The 21,917-nt window shown below is 39.5% G+C and overlaps 3 protein-coding genes across 4 annotated transcripts; 1 reads left to right on the plus strand and 2 right to left on the minus strand.

Annotated features, from left to right (window-relative positions):
- Positions 1–3,913: 3,913 nt before the first annotated feature.
- fkbp3 (FKBP prolyl isomerase 3) lies at positions 3,914–7,818 on the plus strand. The gene is made up of 7 exons (XM_023292022.3): positions 3,914–4,067; positions 4,532–4,633; positions 5,781–5,882; positions 6,324–6,459; positions 6,575–6,642; positions 6,731–6,828; positions 7,440–7,818. The coding sequence occupies exons 1-7, from the start codon at positions 3,963–3,965 to the stop codon at positions 7,492–7,494; spliced, it is 666 nt and encodes a 221-aa protein (XP_023147790.1). The 5' UTR covers positions 3,914–3,962; the 3' UTR covers positions 7,495–7,818.
- A 108-nt stretch (positions 7,819–7,926) lies between these two features.
- On the minus strand, positions 7,927–10,829 carry faua (FAU ubiquitin like and ribosomal protein S30 fusion a). Its single transcript, XM_023292023.3, has 5 exons — positions 10,755–10,829; positions 9,336–9,417; positions 9,028–9,172; positions 8,325–8,380; positions 7,927–8,145 (listed from the first exon to the last, which is right to left on the minus strand). Exons 2-5 carry the CDS (start codon positions 9,408–9,410, stop codon positions 8,020–8,022), a joined length of 402 nt encoding a protein of 133 aa, XP_023147791.1. The 5' UTR covers positions 9,411–9,417; positions 10,755–10,829; the 3' UTR covers positions 7,927–8,019.
- A 1,499-nt stretch (positions 10,830–12,328) lies between these two features.
- prpf39 (PRP39 pre-mRNA processing factor 39 homolog (yeast)) lies at positions 12,329–21,883 on the minus strand. Of its 2 annotated transcripts, XM_023292021.3 has the most exons (15): positions 21,740–21,883; positions 19,753–20,160; positions 19,332–19,525; positions 19,077–19,202; positions 18,769–18,887; positions 18,429–18,596; positions 18,128–18,308; positions 17,582–17,689; positions 16,408–16,572; positions 15,840–15,966; positions 15,437–15,705; positions 14,167–14,351; positions 13,413–13,496; positions 13,070–13,184; positions 12,329–12,931 (listed from the first exon to the last, which is right to left on the minus strand). In XM_023292021.3, the coding sequence occupies exons 1-15, from the start codon at positions 21,750–21,752 to the stop codon at positions 12,842–12,844; spliced, it is 2,352 nt and encodes a 783-aa protein (XP_023147789.2). In that variant the 5' UTR covers positions 21,753–21,883; the 3' UTR covers positions 12,329–12,841. The 2 variants fall into 2 exon arrangements, with proteins under 2 accessions (XP_023147789.2, XP_035813941.2); XM_035958048.2 differs by lacking the exons at positions 12,329–12,931; positions 13,070–13,184; positions 13,413–13,496 and adding an exon at positions 14,435–14,478 and having other exon boundaries at positions 14,183–14,351.
- Positions 21,884–21,917: the final 34 nt, after the last annotated feature.

A 21,917-nucleotide genomic window follows, 5' to 3' on the forward strand; every position in this document is an offset into this window, starting at 1 on the left:
TCCTCAACATCATGAGACTGAAAGTACCTGTTTTCAAACTGAGTGTAACCGAGGACAGAGTGCTGCAAATATTACTTGAGGATTATATTGTTTGTTGTCTCCGTGCTGAGAGGCACATCTTAGAGAATGTGTATCACTTGTTTGTCTAACCTGCAGACGTGAAGAGCTCTCAGGAGCTGCATCAAATTAGATTCTCCCCTTGCCTGATATGTGAGCTCATTTAAGCTGCTCGGCTTTGCATTCTCGAGAAATACTTCATCGCCAAGTGATTCAGCGACCAGACATGAACTCAAATCGCCTTTATCTTTTCTCCTGAAACTTCCTGTAGCTTATCCACTCTGAGGACATCACTGCAAAATGCAAATATGCACAGAATGCTGGAGGTACAAAATTGAAAAGTATAGCTATTATATGTGCAAAATGTCTCCACACACGAAACATCACAATATCAATGTTATTTTTTTTTTTTTTTTTGTGGAATCATTCTGATGCCACCTCACCTCCACAGTTCGTGCTGTTGTAACTATTTTTCCCTCTTGGGCAACAAAAGGAGTAGAAATGAGACCTGGGAGATTTCCTCTAAAGAGATAATTATCCCTCTCCTCTTCCTCACGAGCTTCTCGCCCAGTGTCACTCTTGTTGCCTAGTAACTAACCAGGGTAAAAACTCTGCATGACCCTGTTCTCCAGCGAGGTACGGTGGCGGCAAATCATCATCATCTCACAGCTTTTCAAGGTTATTGATAAAAAGAAAGCAAGCAAGGACAGTTATGGGACGTGTTTACGCCGGCCTTTTCAAGCCGGCTCGCTCAGCGTTGCAGATTTCTAGTCGAACAGCAGGGTGCAAACAGAAAGGCGGGATGATGCAACAAAGATGAGATCGAAAACTGACACAACACACAAGAGTCTTGCAATAACCTTATATAATCTGGCTGGTATACTGTAGGTAGAGGGATTGTGTAACCAGACTATTTGAGGTAACTTTAACAAAATAAGCACTTTCATCTTGTTTTGTGACAACAATCTTAATTACAGTAGCTGAACCCACATTCAGCACTGTAAATGGATATTTAAGATTTTGTCTCGATTATTTGCAGTATGCAGCAGAATTATGTCCATCCCTGTCCAAAGTCACTTAAATGTGAAATGATTCAGCATTTTGTATCATAAGCTTACATTATTCCATAACCTCTAAATTGAACAGTAAAATAAGAAAGTAACAGTTGAGATATATCATATTCAAAATACAGGCCTCATAGTAGGAGCTCAATGCAGCAAAAGTCAGTTCATGTTTCATTACTGAGACTCAAATCTTATATTTTTTCAATGCCTCATGCATCTGCCTTTACTTTTGATGCATATATTACTGCAAAGATATTGTTGCATTCATCTGAGACTCCTTTTGTTCGTTGCTGGAGGGTTTGTGTTGCTCTGCTTTTCGCTACAAAATACCCCAAAGATGTTCTAATGATCTCAAGTCGGGCAACATAGTTGGTCAGTTTGTAGTTTTCACTTTTTTCTTCTTTAGAAACTATTGTGTGATTTTGTGCTTTGGATGTTTACCACCCTGGAATATTCCTCTTTTTCAAGCTTCTGTAGGCTGGGAGTCATAGTGTCAGACAGTAGTCTGGTATATCCACCAACACCGTCATTTCCTCAACACCTTTTGCACTCATGTAGCACCATATCATCACAGTCCCCCCTCTGCGCTTCACTGTCAGGACTATGCATTCACTGATAGTCTTATAATTTACAATATTTTTTAAAATTTATTTAATTTAGCCTTTATTTTACCAGGTTAACGTCTTTTTCAAGGGAAGCCTGGCCAAGACAGCAGCCTGAGAAATTTTAATATTGCAACAATTAAAAAAAGACAACACTAACAATAAAATACATGCTAGATTACAGCACGGGATTAAGAATTTACTTTCCGACAACAAGTGTGAAAAGTAGCTGCTGCAAGATCTTTCCTACGGTTTTTAAAAGTTCAATGATGATGAGTTCCTTCAGATTCAGTGTCTTCTGCAGTGAATTAAAACAGTTTTTCCCAAATTCAGAATGCACCTTCGGCAGGTTAATACCATTTAGCAGATGCAGGGCTCCACAGTGGTGTAGTGGTTAGCACTTTCACCTTGCAGCTAGAAAATCCCCGGTTCTTGTCCTGGCCTTGCCGGGATCTTTCTGCATGGAGTTTGCATGTTCTCCCTGTGCATGTATGGGTTTTCCCTGGGTACTCCAGCTTCCTCCCACCATCCAAAAATATGCTGAGGTTAACTGATAATTCGAAACTGCCTGTACGTGTGAATGTCAGTGTGCTTATTTGTCTCTGTGTAGCCCTGCGGTAGACTGCTGACCTGTCCAGCCTTCGTCCTAACTCAGCTAGGATAATGCAACATAAATGAAAATAATTCTCCAGAAACATTGAGGAGGAATATGCAGAATAATTCAGCTCCACAAGATGGTGCTAATACACCTGCAGGGTAGCAAAGTGATGGTGGACTGAAAATAAGATGTGGTGCTGCTGTTCCACTATAGACAAATAAGAAGAGAAAAATGTGTTTTGCATTAACCCAAATTAACTACACATAACTGATCTGTGTACAGCAGAGATGGCTGTTAAAGGCACTGAGCTGAATGGAGGAGAATCAAATGAGGGATTTAGTTTGTTGTGGGCAGAGTTGGAAATAAAAATGTTTTTGCTTTGTTGCATATCCCAGCACACACAGAGAATAACAGGAAATGCAAAATGTAATGCGGTACTGAAATAACAAAAATGTTTATATGACTGTGATCTATAAAAAATCTATTAAAAATGTAAAAGATGGATTTGTACATTCAGCAGAACAAATAAAATGAAGCTCAATGTGCTTCCTTTTATTTGTTCTGCTGACCAGTTTTGGAAATTAAAAAGCATATTTACTCATGTGCAGTAGTTAAGTATGACTTATTTTACTTGGGTATTTACATTTTCTGCTACTTTCTGCTTTCACATCACCACAATTCTGAGAGAAATATTCTATTTTCTACTCAAGTAAATTTATCTAACTGCTTTTTAAAGTCATATTTTAATAATTGATCCAAAATTTCCACAAAAATTTAAAATAGAGAAAAACTGACAGTTTGCACATCTTGTTTCATCATCTTGATTTATCTGCTTTCTCCGTATATAAAGCTGAATATAAAGTAGCGTAAACTAGCTCCACCTGCAGCAGCTCCAACAGCAGTCTGCTGACGACACTGATGCTTCACTATTAATAATCTAATGATATATCAGTCAGATTTTACTGCAATACTTTCACTCGTCATCAAAAATCATGTACAAGCTACAAATAACGTTTCGTCACAAAACATACATTGATTGTTAAGGGATCGAGAAGGGGGATATCAATTAAGAGGAAAATGCAACTTTAAAATTAACAAAATTTATGTTGAAATAAATAGTTAGTTCACAGGTAATAAACGTTCAAAAATCAAATCAAAATAAATTTTTCCGCTATGTACTTTTACTTAACTAGGCATTTTCATGCAGGACTGTAAACTGTAAGGGAGTATTTTTATTTTGCTGTAATGGTATTTTTGAATACTTACATTTGTCCACTGGGTGGCAAGTCTCACATCTTAGATAGTTCTAACTCTCTGTTCCTTAAATTTACCCACTAAGGCTCACTTGAACTGATTTCTGTTCTATAATCTGCTGCTATCTTATTATTTTTGTTTGGTGGTTTAATTCAGCATTCACTGTGTGCGGTGTAGAATTGCATTTTAATGTGTGTATTTCGCCGATTTTTAAAAAAAAATCTATTTGTTGTTTGCTTGTTTGTTGTTTTATAACTAGAAATAAAACAATTTCAAATAATTTGAGAGCTAAAGACTAAAATGTAAGTCAGAGGTTTCGTATTAAAACATCCGCCTTTGCAGTTTTAACATCCGCTGAGGTCAAAGTTCACCAGTTCGCCTCTCAAAATGGCGGCTGAACCAACACGGGAGTGGAGCGACGAGCAGCTCAAAAGTGATGATCTGCCCAAAAAAGACGTGATAAAGTTCATCCAGGACAATGCAGCTCACTCGGTACGTTTGTCGCCACAGTCTCCTCCTGGTTTCAGCTTGAATATTTCTATTTTTACGGTGTGAATTGTCATTCTGAGCTGCAGCATGCTGCATGGTTAGCTAAAGGAGCCACATGAGGAGGATGTTTTGTTTGTAGCAAAGCAGAATGTACAACAGCACATGAGAAAACCTCTACAACACAGGTATAAGCCACACAGCCCCATTAGGTCATCTGGTTTTGAGTAGAAACAGCTGTAATTACTGATAGATAGATGGATGGATGGATGGATGGATGGATAGATAGATAGGAAAAACTGATAAAACATCAGCATTAGTTACCAGTCTCCTTAGAAAGTACAGACGACTATGTCCTTTCCTGTAGATGCTGTCCGTGTTATCAGTTGTCTCTGACTTGAGCCTGAAGTGATGGTTACGCAAGCTCAAGTCTGCTAACTTTCTCCTCTTTTCTGCGTTTTCTCCGGTAGTTCCTGAATGAACACAAGCTGCTGGGAAACATAAAAAATGTCGCCAAAACAGCAAAGAAAGAGCAGCTCATCATCGCTTATAATCAGCTGTTTGAGAGCAAAGTAAGTGATCATAAAGAGACTTAATGTTTATCCTGGTGACACTGAATGGTAAAGCTGCAGGGATGTAAAGCTGTCTGACCTTTAATGTAGATATGCATTTTGTTGTTTTCCTATCGTGAATGAATGCAGTCTCTCTGGAGGGATGTGTAGATTTAAGCAAAATCAACAAGGGCTGCACAATGGAGAGAACTGACTGTGTGATATTTAGTTTTTCTGCAGTGTATATTCAATTGCATCAGATGACTTGATTAAATCCATCTGGTAGGAATTAATTTGATTGATTGAAGTCATGCATAGAGGAGTGCATCTGCATTAAAAACAAACTAAAAAATTAAATGTTTTTTAAAACACTTGCAAAGGCACCAAAATAGTTTTTTGCTTTGGATGGCTTTCACATCTGGCTTAGTGCTAATAATACAGAGCTTTATGTCGCTGATTTAAATGGCCAAACAATAGGTCACGTTGCTTCACATAATGCCGACAATTGCAAGACAGTTTTTGATCAACAGCATCCTTTCTGTTGTTTTCCCTGCAACAGATGTGTTTGTTTTTGTACCCAAAAAGTTGTAGCCTGATGTGTTTGAGTTAAATTGCAATCACACTTCCCACAGTGTGACGATTGCACACGTCCAAATTCCAATTCGTGCCGAAATGATATATTGTGCAGCCCCAGAATTAATTCAAACTGTCGACCCGCTGTGCTGCTACTAGTGGAGATGTTTTAAGAGGAGATGCTTTAATGCTAAACCCACTTTGAACCACAGGAAGATTAAATTAAAAGTATTTTGTAAGTCACTGCAACCCATTAAAAGTTCACCTAATATTTTTAAGTTAATCCTAAATAGCACCATTCCTGTTTGTTTTTGGGTGTTGTTCCTTAAAGCCCCCTTTTAGACATGCACCCTTTAAATGAGTCTAATAGCATCTTAATAGGTCAGACCTTGTAATATTTCCATATAGTAATAACAGTATTGGTCCAAATACATCACAAAGTAAAAGACAGTTTTCTAACTTTTCTCTACAGCTTCATATCTATTACAAACAAAACATGCATTTTAATTTCTTCCTATGTTTGCACTTGATAACACTCTCACTTATCCTTAGGAGGGACAGAAAGGCATCTTGTTTGTGTGTTTGTGTTTTTCAGAGGTTTAAAGGCACAGATCCTGTGGAAGCAGTGACCGAGCAGGTTAAAGCTGTGAAAATAGAAGAAAAGCCCAAAGAAGTCAAGACAGAAGTTGTGGATGAGGTACTGGTCCAGAATGTTAAACATGCATGTTTTTGTGGAGTAATAATTAGCATCCTTTGCTAAGGTAAAGCCAGTAGAAGTCAGTCATGCATTGAAAATGTTACTAACCGTATATATATATGATCATGAAAATGTATGTCAAGTATTTAAAGTAGAAAGTGTCCGCTGTGACCTTTATAGTCTCATACATTATACCTTAATGTTATTTTGGGTGATGCACAAATTTAAACACACATGCACACATGCAAAAGTCTTAATTTGTAAAGTAGCTAAAGCTGTCAGATAAATATAGTTAAGTGAAAAGCAAACAGTTTCCCTCTGACAGTAATAGTAGGGGACTTGAAGAAAAAAGTGTCAAGAAAATACTCAGATATGTTAAATGTACAACACCTAAGTATGTGTACTCAGTTACATCACACTACTATTCACTGCTCGTCTCAGGGTCCTCCTAAATACACCAAATCAGTGCTGAAGAAAGGCGACAAGACAAACTTCCCAAAGAAAGGCGACACTGTGAGCTGCTGGTACACCGGAACCCTGGAGGATGGAACCGTGTTTGACACCAATATTCCCACAGGTATCACGTCTTCAACTCCAAGCACTGAAACAAGTGGTTTCTAAGGTGTGGCAAGCTGATTATTTGACTGTTTGGAATTAACATTCCAAATGTCATCATTCTTTTCTGTCTACAGCGGCGAGGAAGAAAAAGCAGACCAAACCGCTGAGCTTCAAAGTCGGCATGGGCAGAGTCATCAGAGGAGTGAGTCATTTTAGATGGTTTCTTTTTTGCTCTTTGCATCCAAACTTTTGTCATTTGTTGCACATCATGATGCTCCTGTCCATCACAGTGGGATGAAGGTCTTCTAACGATGAGCAAAGGTGAAACAGCTCGACTTGAGATTGAACCAGAGTGGGCCTATGGAAAGAAGGGTCTCCCCGACTCCAAGTATCCTTTTCTCTGGCAGTTTGTGCTTCACATGCATGACTTGTAAATATATACAGTGGTGGGAAAAGGTTTTCGGACATCCCATACATTTGTATGTATATTGCTTTAACAATCACTCTTAGGTGCACTCCTCAAGTGCAGTTTCTTTTACTACAATCACAGCCATAATACCAAATAAATCCTAAAAAAAAAAAAGAAGTCATTAAAAACTTGAGATTGGTTGGTTCCATAAAAATAAGAAATTTTGGGTATTGGGTCATTTTGGTAGAATTTAGTTTTTCTTGTAAACAAACAAAAAAGTATAATTTGTATTTGTGTCTCTAATTCAGCAAAACCTTTTGAAACACAAAGATTTTTCCACAAATATTTATTGCAATTGCATCAAATTTTAAGGGTGTCTGAAAACTTTTTTCCATTACTGTATATTCTAAACAGTTCAGATGTTTTAATTGAACAATTTTGATAATTGGTTTGGGTAAACTTTAAAGAAGAAAGTGTCTAAATTCTGATTCTAGCTCCTGATGTGAATATTTTTAGTCCTCTTCCTTTCTCCTGTGTTGTAAATTTATTTCATGCAAACTAGGATTCTTCCTTAACTCCAGCTCCTTCAGAATTCCACCCAACGCGAAGCTGATTTTTGAGGTTGAGCTGGTGGCTGTGGATTAAGTAACTTCCCAGCATGCACTACATTTCAAGAATGCACTCACTTTTAAAGGCCTTGCTGTAAAGATCGGAGTGGCTCTTGTTCGGTGCCGTTTCCAGGACGTTTTGTTTCTGTTCTATCACATTACATTTAAACAGGTTGGAGTAACAAGTAATTGCCAGTCATTACCGCATTTTCAGTTCTGGCCAAAAAGGAATGGCTTGTCAATAATGTACATATGAGAGACCACGAAACACGATCTGCTTTTTAGTTCTGTTCTTCTGCATGTACAATGTAAATGATGAATAAACCTGTTGAGTCTCTCATTTCCTACTAAGGAATCCCAACCCGACTTCCTGGTTTTTGTTTTATATCTAACTCGTCACTCTACCAACTCCATGTGAACGAATCCATGACAAGCAGCTGCAGGTTTGATAAACATCCACATGTCACTCTTGTAGACCAAGCCAAACTTCTTTTATTCTGTACAGGATAACATTTAACCTGGTAAAAACTGATGGGATGTGATGCTGCTGTGACTCCTTTACTTAGGAGTTGGCATTGGGTCCCTTCTTCTTTCCGAAGGTGGGAACAACGTTCACAAAGCGCCTGTTGTACTGAATGCGACGCTTGGCGCGGCCGGTCTTCTTCTTCTTTTTCTCCTGCTTGTCAACCTGAACAAAATGACCGACAGAGCATTCTCACTTCTCTGAGAAAACACTCAATTTTCATCTAGTTTTACTACTTAAACGGACTAAATTCCTAATACCCGTACATGTATTTCTAGGGTCAGTAAAGTAAATGTAGAGGAGACAGTTTTATACTGGAATGTCAGAAGTAGTATAACTCTTACTTTGGGAGTCTGTCCTCTCACTTTTCCTGCACGAGCCAGAGAGCCGTGGACTTTACCTGGTGGAGGGAAAAACAGAAAATATTTAGGATATCAGGCACTTCTTGGAAGCCAACTGCACGTACCGGGACAAAATAAATGAGTCATTTGCTGAGTTGTAAGAAGAAACACTGGCACAGCCCATTTTTCATGGTAAAGTCACCAAATGTTCAGTTTGAAACAAGACCAAACGATATTGTAGCTTTTACTGGGGATAATCGATAACAGGGTCGACTGATTATTTGATCCGATGTTCAACAATGGCTCTGTATTTATTTTTTAACTGTTTCCTAATTAAGTATAGTTAATTTAAAAAGCAGCCAGCTCTATCTGGAGTAAATCACTGACCTGGTAATGGTCCTGCTATAATATCATCTGACTGGTTATGCATTACAAGAAAAAATACATCAACACAGAAAGACAACAGCCAAAGTTCTTTTAAATAAACATATGTAAGGATAAATTTTTGTGTTGAGGTTATTCTAAATTTGGACAGCTAGACTGTCTTTAACTGTAAATATGCTTCTATTTCAAACATCTGACATGAGTTTATTTTCCTACTAATGACAGGTATCAAGAAGTAAACCCCTATTCAATGAGCTTGCAGAAGAGTTAACATTTCTTTCTTGCAAATGTATGCAAAACCGAGCTGTGTCCGTGTACTGACCTCCCAGCAGCCTGCCAGCTACCTCAAGGGTGCTGTGCTCCGAGACGCCACAAGATGCCAGAGAGGCCTCATCCTCCAGTGGGCATCCAGCAAACACCAGCAATGCATCCTGGAACTGGACACCCTCCAGATCCTGCAGAGCAGCCTGCGAGACACCAAAGAGAAGACAAGTCTTAATCCTTTGCACATTATATGTATGCATGTACTGTATTACATTAGAAGGCTTGCTAGGCCACACTGGTGTTTTATGAAGATATCTACAGTAAGCTCAAAGGTCAGACATTTTCTCCAACTTGTAAACACTTTACCTTGATCTGGCCGACGGTTTCGTCTCCGGTCACCTCAAGGGTGTGAGTGTTCTGACCACGCACGAAGAGCTGCATGATGATGCTGCAGGAAGACACACAGTGACTTTAGTTTGAGGCAAACTTACAACTGACATTTTAAATGAATTAAAGTTTGGTGAGTTTCCTTCAAGGTGCTGGTATTGTTTTGCTGGAAACCATTGGCATAGATTTCATTTGAAATATTTGTACTTAACATGAACGTAACGCGTAATATTTTATTAAATTCTATCCATTCCCTAACATAGGGAAATAGGTATTTGTTGTTTCAATGTGCAGCATCTCAAAGGCACCATGGATGTCATTGAACAACCAAGTATGCACTATAGTGGAATTTAACTGACATGCCAGCATCCAGCTTGCCAACAGCCTGTTCTTGTCTTTCTCTTGTCATCTGCGTCATTTAAATAGAGCTGAATTATAAAGCTGAACTTTATCATCACTAGTCAAAGGAGTGTCACTATCTGATCACCGTCCTTTAAAACATCACCTGACCAGGGTGTGATCAATCCAGTGGTTGAGAATTTGTCAACAGCTCACGTACTTTGTGTACAATTGTCTCAATTAAACTTTATGTATCACGACACTAGAAATTAGATTCGACTTATAAAAGACCACTCCAATGCCGTTTACATTTTTGTTGAATATGCAAATATGAAGAAAACTGAAAGTATGGATGAGCTCATACAACCACTGAATGTATTGTGTCAAACTTGACTGGGTCTTTAAAATATCCATCATAATTTCAACTGTCACCTTAATTTTGTGTGTTTCTCCACATAAATTACACAATAAAGTCCATTAAAATGTAATAACTAAACGTGTGGCGCTCTGAATTTCCTGAGGGTGGACGCCCAGACCCCCCCACTTAATTTCTTTCGCAAATACTTAACTAAAATCTCTGCTCCTGCTGGTAACTGACCGCTCTTTAACAGTTTGTTCACCTGTTCATTTGCTAAGAGAAACTAAAATGTCTGACGTGAAAATCTGTTGCGGAAACTCGCTTGTGAAATTGCACATATTTAAATAAGCGACCAAACCCGCCACTTCATACCTATGTCTTGGATTATTAAGCTTATATATTATATTAATAATAACTCACAACTAATATAAACTGTAGACTGCTGGTGCTACTTCAGCAAAGTGCCGGGAGATGCCCGGACGTGTCTCTCTTGGACTGTAGCAAACGCTAATGTTAGCTAAGCTAGCCACATGGGCCATGCGTTTCATAAAGTCGCTTAAAAACATACGAAATATGCCTTCATTGTTCAATATAAACTCTCCCGTGTGGTTATTCATAATATATGTGATTGATTCGCTAACCAAAGCGCGTCAGGAAAGCACATTTATTGTGTTTTTTCAGTGAAAACGCACAGCTCTTACCTCGTTTGATGCTAGTCGTTCAACGCTAGGCATAAAAAGGGCTGTTTGAGGGCCGGCACTGCGCATGTCCGGATATACGCAAGGTTTGTCGGCAATGGAGGCCACACCCACTGTACCCTGACCGTGACGCAGATTATGAATTATTTTTAAATTTTGTTTTTATCAACATACATATTTTATCGAACAACATAAATATCAAATCTTCGAAAAGTTGTAATACATTTTACAACTTTTCTGCCGCTATAGATGCTGAACTGCGATAAACGAAGCAACAATTACATAACTATATTCGAGCTACAGTTCGAGCAGACCTTTATATTTAATAACCCCTGAGCAACATCAACTAAATACCTTAAAATGGAAAACTGTATCACTTCTCAATTTTTGCATTATTTCTATGTTAATAAGATGAGTTTTCCTTTATTGAACATTTAAAAACTCTGGTAAAGTTATGTTAAAAGTCCAGGCGGAGTGAACACAGCTGCACGCAAACTGAAACTAAATTGATAATACATGTGCTTTTCAATTCTTCAACCTGCTTGAACATGGTGATAAAAGGAACAGTGAATAGCAGAACCTTTTCAGTTTTGGACCGACATCTGCATCATGGTCAGAGGAACTAAACAAATCTGATGGTAACGCTTCAGACTGATGGAAAAGGACACAAAGATTAATGACCAATTGAAAATCTGTGAAAATACAGTTGCAGCAGATATCAGTGTGTATATATTTATGTGCATATAAATTGCATACTGGAAGGTTTTTCACATTCCCAGGAAAATAAACTGCACATTCCTGCATAATCTCTACAGTTGTCACACTTGAATATTGTTCTAAAATATATTTATTATGGCCTATTTCCTATTTGTCTCATAAAACTTACCATTTATTTGACTTGGAACATTTGCTTTTTAATAATTTTTTATACTTTAAATTTATCTCCCAATCAGCATTTACTGTGATAAACCAAAACATCGTCAAATTATTTTCTTAAGTGGAAAACACCTAGACAAATAACATAGAATGATAGAACCAGTTATAGTATCCATAATCATATTTGCAGTGTTTTTTTAAAATAACTCCAAAGACAGTGAACTACTTTGACAATGTAGTTATGAATAAACGAGAGCAGCTGCTTCAGATTTGCCTCAGAGAAAATCAATGAAAATCACTTTCTGTGAAGCTCAAACAGTGTGAAGTTGCTTCAACCTTGAACGGAAGTGTGCAAGAAAAACACTTGTTTGCTCTTTGGCACAAAACTTCCCTAAAAAAAACAACAAAAAAATCATGAATATTTGGAATACATTTTGTTGAGATGAGACCAAGATAAATTTGTTGACCTCGGATGAAGCTGAGAATGTTTGGTGTAAACTTGGCCAGGACCACCACAGTAAATGCACAGTCCTGACAGTGAAGCACACAGGTGGCAGTTTAATCATGTGTAGGACTATCTTAGTGCCAAAGGTGTTGAGATAACACCATGAACAGCTGTGGATCTGTAAATAAATGCAAGTTTCTAAAGCTATGATCCAGACATATGTCAGTTATGAGAATGTTGAAATCAAGGGAGACACTTCAGGATATCAATCTCTTTATTATGAAATCAAGTCAAAATAATAATAAAAAAAAAAAAAAAAAAAAAGAAGGAACTCTTCGTTGATCTTCATGGAAATGTGACCATGAAATATTAAAAATCTTTTGTGTTTGGGAAAGAGAAACACAACTAAGACATACTTCAACAAAGCCTCCTTTTACAAGTTTTAAACCTTTAACACAAAGAAAGAGACCAAACTAAGTCATCCAGTCTAAAAATTAAAACGCCTTTGTCACACGGGGGGAAGTAAATCTGCCTCCACAAATAACATGCATTTAAGAACCCAAAAAAGAAGCCAGTGCTTGAGATGATGAACGTAGCAGAGCTGCAACATGTAATTTAAATGATTAGCAAACCAGAACGAATTGGGGGTGGAGGAGGGGATCAGCCTTTGTGATTTTGAAATCTCCTTGACACACTGTGAAGAGGTTCCAAGATGTAAGAAGGTCAGAGAGGATGCCAAGTCTCCATCTTCATATCAGGATTGTGTCCATCATGTAGGAGGAGGCGGGTAGTACTGGTTATACTGGCCGTACTGGCCGTACTGGCCCCAGGAGTTTTGTCCCCAACCACCATATTGTTGCTAAAAAGGAGGAAAAAAGAAAATCACTGAAACATCTACCAGGCTTAACCACAATGTACGTCTCTATGGTTTGTAGCACAGTCTCATTAAAGTACATAAATTATCAGAAATGAATGCACGGTTGGATGTGAAACCTACCTGGTACCAGTTGTAGTTGTACGCAGAGTTGTTTGCTGTCATGTCCATCGTCGTGTTCGCTGCAGCCACAGTACCGTCGTCCACACGCTGCCTCTTGGCGTCAGGTTCCTGAGAACTGGAGATGTTGCTTCAAATCAGTAAAATCCCATTTAAGATTGTCAGAAGTTACATTAGTATCTTGTACTTTTTACATGCTTAGCTCATATTACATGGATTACAACTCACTATGATATAAAGAATAACTGGAGGCCTGTTTGAGCTGCGATAAATCTTATAATTGATTAGAAAAATTGATGAAAATGTTGGTCTGCTCCCGTGACCCAAGCCTTATTCTGATATTTACCTGTCATATCCGTTCTCTGCTTTTCTCTTTGTTGGCTCGCTCTCTTTCTGTAGTTTCTGTTGTTCCTCATATGCAGCAACAAGCCTGAAAGATGTCAAGCAAAAAAATATTACACATTATAAACACTAGGGATAAGTAGTGAAACATTGTTAAATTATTTAAGACCAGAGGATCAAAAGTTCTAACGTCGTCTGTTTGCTGTCAGCAGGGGAGAATGGAACAAAACAGATTCCTTACACGTTATCTCACCAACTCTGATGCATTTTTGCTATTCCCGATCCAAAAGATTTATCTTTGTTGGAGCCTGTGCGTAACGAGTGGAGCCATCTCTGTTACATTACAGTGATGTAGAGACAACTAAACATTCAAAACTTTACTAAAATTGATGCTGATCAGAGTATTTGGCACATCAGAGCAGAAACACAATCAATGTGATGAAAATCCAGCGCTAATTCATCACATGCAGGCAGAGAAACAGCGGGGACATCCAGTTTGACTGGTGAGCTTGTAGTTCATCTCTCCCTGCTCATGGTATGTTCAGTTAGGTAGCAGGTGTTAGTGTTAATTCTGTTCTTGATTTCTTTTTGCCCTTAAAATAGAAAGAAGTGATAAGAGTACACTTTAAACACTAAATTGAAAAGCAATAGTAAGAGTAGTGGTAGTGCTGAAATCTTAACGTTGCCCGTACCTATAAAACACAACAAAGCAACATTAAAAGTATCCATTAGTGTTTGCAGCTAAAAAAGAAACTCACACATTGATATCGCTGCCAAAGTCTTCCAGGAACTCGACTTTGCGCTGGGAGAAGAGGAGGCGGGACTCAATGGGCATCGGGCTCTTCAGGGCTCGATCGAAACAAGCCAAGATCTCCGCCTCATTCTGCGTCACATCTCCGCTGTACTCCAGCTCAAGCAGGTTCAGATACAGTTTGGGACTCGTCTGTGAAGCAACAAAAATATTGAATATATCACAAATGGTGCAAAGCAGTTAAACAAAGCGACAATTCACTTTTATATGCTTACTCGTGTTGCATGATGTACAGATACGGAGGAGGCATCACGATACCCTACAATTAAAAGCAATATTTTTCCACATTTAATGAGTATTAACAGTGAAAGACAATGTTTGAACAGAAGCTGTGTTTCCTGAGAGTTTCCTCCATGTGACAGCAGTGCTCTGATCCACTCCCTGCAGACATAGTGGATGTGCCAACTGCATGTTTCTTCTTTCAAAAGCACCCTGCAGCTTTCGTGGTGAGAAAACAACAGGCACGGTTTTCAAGTTGTAAACTGTCCATGAATCAAAATGTGGTATTATTTCGCTTACAGCCGACAGGGAGAGTCCATACACAGCACAAAACCGGTTTAAAAAAGACATTTCAGCTAGACCACAATTCAAATACAAATCAGTAGTCAAATGAGTATGATTTATTGTATGACAAGTCTCACCATCGGACACTGACAAGATGACTGAGGGAAAAGACAACGGTTTAATTTGCCCTTTTCATTCTAGCACACTTACCGATGTAGGAAGCATCTCAACAGTGTTCACACAGGGAACTTATGCTAATGCTAGTCCCTAAAAATAAAGCCTTTATAGTTTGCAGATCAATATTCCACTGAATTCCTGCAAAAAGAGTGAAAGTGAGAGTAAAATGTGCACTAAAGTTGATGTTACCTCCTCAAGGATTTACCCATTTATACAAACAGTGTGACATGTACGGGGTGGATAGATGTGAATGCTCTGCTGATGTTCTAGTTGGATATAAAATTTATTACCACATTTTTTAGGGATCATCCACCAAATATGAAATTTTTTTAATTACTTAAAAAAATGTATGTTCCACGTTTAGTCATGTATTATTCCACTAATTTTCCTAATGTTTTAGTTATTTGCTGTGGTATCCTTTCAGTAATGGTGTATTTATGAAGATACTGCATTGAAATTACTACTAATTAATGCATAAGACAGTTTGTCATCTTTAAAAAAAAAAAACGTGTCAGAGGTGATGAAGCAGCTCTCACCTGGTCTTTCTCAATAGCTTCCAGTAGCACCTTCCTGGCCTTGCTCAGACTCCTCTGCACCTTCATCAGCTGCCTGGCTAGCTTCACAGCATAGAACGACGTCTCAGTCTCATTCTTCGCCGACTCCATCGCCTCCCTCAACAGCGCCTCAGCTTCCTCCAAGTTACCGTGACGACGCTCCAGGCTCACCCTTCGAAGCCGCACCATAGCCAGCCCCGGGACCGTTGCTTCCAAGGACTTCAGGATGCTGCGAGCCTCCTCTACGTTGCCTGTGCCAAAAAAAACCCACAAAATATTGTTAGCCTGGCCAGACTCCAATTAAATTACACACAATTTTCTTCGTATTTCTCACATTTTGGTTTGCAGTGTTCAGTTTGCATGCTGGTTCAACTGAGGCACTCACCTTGCTGCTCCTCAAAAGCTGCCCACAACAGGTGGATGGCTGGCTTCTTGGGCAGGTGGATGGTACAAGCCTTCTTGTAGACATGTCTCACACCATCAGTGCTGTAGCCCTCTAGATATTTTGCATACTTCAGAGTGAAAAAGAGAAAGCGAGTTGGAAGAGATGCAGGAGAGGACAGAGACAAAGAACAGAGAAGAAAGAGAAAGGCAAAAGAGACAACACATTTTAAACCTAAATTTTCAGTTGACAGAAACAGTGAATTTCTTCATTGACAAGATCGTTTTTAGAAATTTTCTGTGTAAACCCATCAGCACCTTCATGGAACCAATTAGATAAGATTCTGTAAGGTAGTGGGAGACGAAGAAGATGCAACGTAGTAGTTGGCAAATGCTGCAGTCAAATCTTGTGTGGCAAGCTGGCCATCCCCTAATACAACAGATACAGTCACATATCAACGTTACACGCAAAGAGAGTGCAGGACGATTTACTGTGTCGATGTGATATCATCGTTGATGGGGGAAGTGCAGGGAGGTAGCAGGAGTGAGAGAGAGGATGAAGGTGGCGTTACCTTGATCCAAAACTCCTCGTAGAGTGCACAGGCGATGAGGCAACGTTCAAAGAGAACAACCACGCGCTCCGGAGTTCCGTTGTCAATTTCGAAGTCCAGGTACTCCTTCCAGTTGTTGAGCTGTGGCTTCTCCAAGGCTTTCACATGGAAGTAAGGTCTCTTAATCTAAAAAAGAAAACATGAGTGAATTAGTTTCACAATAAGGTGAAGACTTGGACTGAAAAGATTAACCGGCACACTTCTAGCAGATCAAAGGGCTGATCTATGAAGTCAGTTCAACATATCCAGGCTTTCTTTGTATGAGTCGACCTGACAAAAACTAAAACCTCAGTCAGAGTTAACATGTATGAAGGTGATTATCAGCTTTTGTTTTTAACTCAGACTTTTTGCTTCAAACTTGTCCACACAAACAGAAGCGTTTAACGCATCATTTGACTCATTTTCCACACAAAATGAACCGGTCGTGTGCAGCTGCTTCAGTCAACAGGTTGTTTTAATGGGACAACAATGAGCAACACAAAAATTTATGATGGCAAAACGAGCTGCGACTGGAAGTTATGTACGACAGGAATGCTGGTAGAACACTGTTCAACGTGTGTAATGTATTTATTTTTATCGATCGATGCAGCTGATTATTTCTAACATAGAGCTGCACAATAAAATAAGAATACATTTTATTTGTATAGTGCTTTTCAAAGTACTCAGACACTTTACAGTTACATATAAAATCAGCAAACACTAAAACAGAGGAACATCATAAAACAAGTCATAAAACACATCATAAAAAAAGGTCAATAAAACTATCAAACCTCATATATTCAAACATGATATCGTTTTGAAGTGTATGTAGGTCTGACATCAACTCATAATGAAGGAAATCACTTTAATTTGTGGTCAAATCAAAGTGAAACTAATCTTACTGACTGAATATTCTCTGTAATAAATATTAATAAACAAATCACTTTTCTGCCCATGTTCCATCACCAGGACAGTTATTTCCATTGCACAGTGCACTCACTTCCACTTCTGATGCTGTAACGCGCATGCCAAGCACGGAATCCAATTAATAGCCAGAATAATCAATAGAATACTTGATTACTAATATAACTGATAGCTGCAGCACTAGTGAAGACTGAACACATTTTGAACAATGTGGAGAAAACATGACACCTACCCCTTCCTCAAAGGCCCATCGCTTGCTGACTTCATGTTCGTTGTGGTTGAACACTTCTTGCCGAACCTCGATCACCTTGTGGCGCATGTTCTCGATCTCGGTCACTCTCTACATAAAAACACAAAGAAAAAGAAGCTCAGTAACCCTCATTCATGTTTCATCATATCACATTCTCCACTTGATGTGAAAACTGCTTAGTCCTGCAGCCGAAGATTTACATCACCATGAGCTTGCCAGAGACAAGAAGCGTGTAGAGGGGAGGGGGAGGTATGTATGCACCCTGCATATCAGCCTCTGGGTGCAGGTGCTGGGTTCAGGGGGCCCCGCTTCATCCTTTTAGTTTTAGTGCGATTCCCTGACTGGATGCCAACTTGTATCCCCCCTGGCATTCATTGGCTTGGCTGCTGACATAAAGACACCTCTTCAAACCTGAGCAAAGTTTGCTTTCCATTTCATCATGGACAACAGGCAAACTCCTGCTAAAACCCTGCAAGCAGCAATTTTGTACATTTGTCTCCGCTGCAAGGTTGGCAACTGGATTAATACCTTAGCTGGATCTGGAAGATCCTCTGTCCCAGGTGGTAGCTCCTCTTGAGGAACATTCGATTCTCCATCATCACCGACCATTGCTGAGAGACTGGATTTAGAGAGCTCGAGCCTCAGCTGAACGAACTCCTCTTCCGACAAGAAGTGTTTGGGGTTGTTGGTCTGCACGTGATCTTTGAACCTGCGCAGACAAAACAGAAATGTTACCCTCTAAGTACAACGTACTTGTATAGATGAGGCGATAATAAATCTGCACATTCACAGATGATATAAACCAAAAATTAATACTATTTTTTTCTACCTCTGGAAGTGCTGGGAATATAGCTGGGTTGGGATGCCCAAGATGCGATCGTAGATGGTGGTGACGTTGGCCAGTTTCTGCTGCTCCGTCTCCCAGTTTATAAAAGCCTCCCATAGACGGTCAGAGCGGAAGTCTGTGCCTGCTGCAAGCACTGCATGATCATAGGACCTAATGGGAATAAAACAAAAGGAAATTTTCAGCAATTTCTTGTCTCATTATCCCATGAGCTTAAAAAAAAAAAAAAAATTATTACAGGAACGCTCAAACTCAATAGTTTAGACAGAAAAAGCAGAATGTGTGATATGCAGTAATGCTATGAAGTAAAGAGTTTTCTGCTCACGCTCGAATGCGTCCTTCAGTTTCTGGGTCATTAGGATCTGAGTTCTCTTTGATGAAGTTCAGGTAGTGCAGCCACAGGTCCACACTGAGAGGGATGGCCTGCAAGCCTCTTCTGTACACCTGGGAAAAGAGCAAACACATTTGTCAATACTAGAATTTAGCCACAGATACGTTCTTGAGTCAGCGTACAAATATAACAATGCAAGAACTCTAGCTGGTGACCAGTCATCTGTGTGGCCAGATAGTAAATTTTGAACATTAAATAACAAGAATGCAAAAAGTGTGTGGCTGAATGACAGTAATATTTACCTCTTCTGCAACCTGTATATTGTCGTTCTTTTTCTCGATATCTGCATACTTCTTCCAGTAGCCGTAGCAGTAGGGATAGCGTAGGAAGAACAGATCGAATGCTTTTCTCACAGCTGGGATAGCATTCTGTAAGGACAAGAAAATAGCAACAATATTAACATTCCCGTTATAGTTGTAAGAGCATGCAAGCCTCAACTGTTCAACTTTAGAAGTATACAAATACAGCATATCTAAATAATCTGTGTTTTCTCTCACCTCTTGCTCCACATACTGCAGCAGGTAGACCCAGCCGTTGAAGTCTTCTGGGTTGTCTTCACATCCTTTGAAGAGTTTGTCAAATTCTGAGGGTATTTCTGGCTCTGCAGGAACAGTCAATTCTTGTGTTGTTTCTTTGGATGGTTCTTCGAGCTCCATGCCATCCTCAGTGACCTGCGCTGCCTCAGCCCCTTCTGCAGACATGAACAGGCAATCATTAAGTGACACTAAATGGCAGAATTACCTAAATTAGCAATAGGCAGTCAAAACTGGACTTGTTTGTGACATACTTTAAAGAAATGTGTGTTTGCTTTAAAAAGCAGCTACAAATTTTTTTTTTTTTTCTTTTTTACTGTCCTGGTAAAGTCGCTAAATCTTATGATTTACATAAAAACAATAAAACACCAAGCACTGTGGTTACCTTGACTGTCTTCCGGTACAGCAGCCTCTGGCTCCACATTCATCTGAGACTCTGCTGCTGGTTCTGCCTCTTCTGCTGGCTGTGGTGGGGGTGGTGGTGGAGGAGGAGGTGGCGGCTGCTCCTCTTGGAAGAGCTGGGCACTGGCAAGCTGAAACTGTTCCACAGCCTTCTCCACAGATCCCAGCTCTGTGGAGTTCATTTGCTGCTCTTGCCCTGGAGCATCCTGAGATGCATCCGAGTCCTCAGGCAAGATGTTGGAGAGCGGCTCTGGAGCAACCTGGTCCAAGGACCAGTCGGCTGCTTGCCCTAAAACGGGTAGATCAGGAAGAAAGGCATCCCCATTGCTTTCCATGGCAGGGGACTCAGTGTCCAGCATTCCAGTAATGGCGTCCTCTGAGAGTTGTAGGCCTGTTGAAAAACAAGACTGATTAGAAATACAGGCGCAAAGATACATCACTCAACAGAAAACAGTTCACTTTAAAGTAAGTCACTTTACAAGCAAAAAGCTTTTGGTTTCAGCTTCTCAAATGTGAGGATTTTTTTAAAAATTTCATTATTATCTACAACAGTTGACTGAACATCATTGAGTCTAGTATTTGTGATTAAATACAACAAGCTAATAAAAGACATTATAGTAGGTAAAGAAAATGCAAGGTAAGAGCAAGAAGTAAAAATATTAGCATTCTCTATTAGAGGTATAACTTTGAGAGCCTCAATTTTAATTATATAATTGCATAAAAATATTAATTTCACCTAAACGATGCACTTCCTGCAGCTTGCTCCATGGGCTGATGGACTAAGCTAAAGGCTAACATGATTAAATTAAAAGTATGGTCGTTAAAATCAAAATAAATCATTTGTCTGGAGAACTAAAATAAAAATAAGTCATTAAAATGATCAAAAATTATCTAAATCAACTATTGTGACACGTTGAGCTATATCGCCCAATTCAATTCCAAGATATAGCGCTAGACTTCTCTACAAATCCAGTAGGATCACATTAAGAGAACATGGTGGAGGAATTAGGGGTTTTAGACAAATTAAATGAGCACAAATTAAGATACAAGTGTCTTAGTAGCTTTTCAAGGTCACAGTGAGCCAAAATGTATTACATGGTCTCACTTGATCATTTTGTAAGCGACTACCCAGAACCTGAAAGTGCACACTGCTCAGTTAAAGAACTTTCCAGAACTTGTTGGACGACATTTTACTCCCCAGGAAGCAGAAGTAAAGCAACTACTAAGTAAATACTTAATTCTGCAGCAACATGGTGCATGTTTGCAGCAGCACATATTTTCATATGTTCACTTCCTTTAACCCAGAAAAAGAACACAGTAGTGGTAGAAGCACCAGTTGCTGCAACAGGATACTTCCTTGTTCTAACATTAAAACAAGAGCCAGATTAAGCTTAAATCCTGACTGAGCTGCTAAAAATAATGGAACCGCCTGATCGCTTACGCATGGCTCATTAACTTAGACGGCAAAGTTAGCAAAAAATAGCCCCATGTTCCGTTAAAATCGATTAACCTCCAGGCTTGTTTGCTGTTCGGAGCCATGTTGCAACCGGGTGGTTGTTTGCGTAGTCAAAGTTCACCAAGAAGTTGGGCCTTGACTCCTGTCTGCTCCACACCGCACTTACGCTAGCAGAGGCTCATGTTAGCTTTACATAAGCGCTAACGATCACTTTTGAGCGTTTAGATCGGCAACTACAATTTCCAGTTTATCTGTTCTATAAGAGGTGATATTAAGATTTACTCAATAGTGATTTATTACAACATTTCCGCGTACAATTGAACCAGACCTACGCCGCGCATTTGCCTCGGGCTCCAGCTAATAGTCGGCACCAGTGGCTCCTCCACGTTAGCTAGCCGGCTAACGCTTTCAGTCACACCGCTAGCCTAAGCTAACGTTAGCCGGCCGCTGAATTGCCTCGATTCCAGCCTGAATACACGCATTTTATGAATATAAACAAGTTTGAGGATCTTACCAGTATCTTCCATGTAATTTTGGTCAACCTCGTGAACTTGTGTGCACCTTTGGAAGTGACTTAATCTAAAGTGCGGCTGCCAGGCGCGCGTCGCCCACCATTCTTATCAACTTGGAGCAGGAACAGAGACAGCGTCTGCGCATGCTCAGTGAGATGACCCGCCTGCGTGCAGATTTCA

Source organism: Amphiprion ocellaris, chromosome 12, assembly GCF_022539595.1.
Source record: "Amphiprion ocellaris isolate individual 3 ecotype Okinawa chromosome 12, ASM2253959v1, whole genome shotgun sequence".
NCBI lineage: Eukaryota > Metazoa > Chordata > Actinopteri > Pomacentridae > Amphiprion > Amphiprion ocellaris.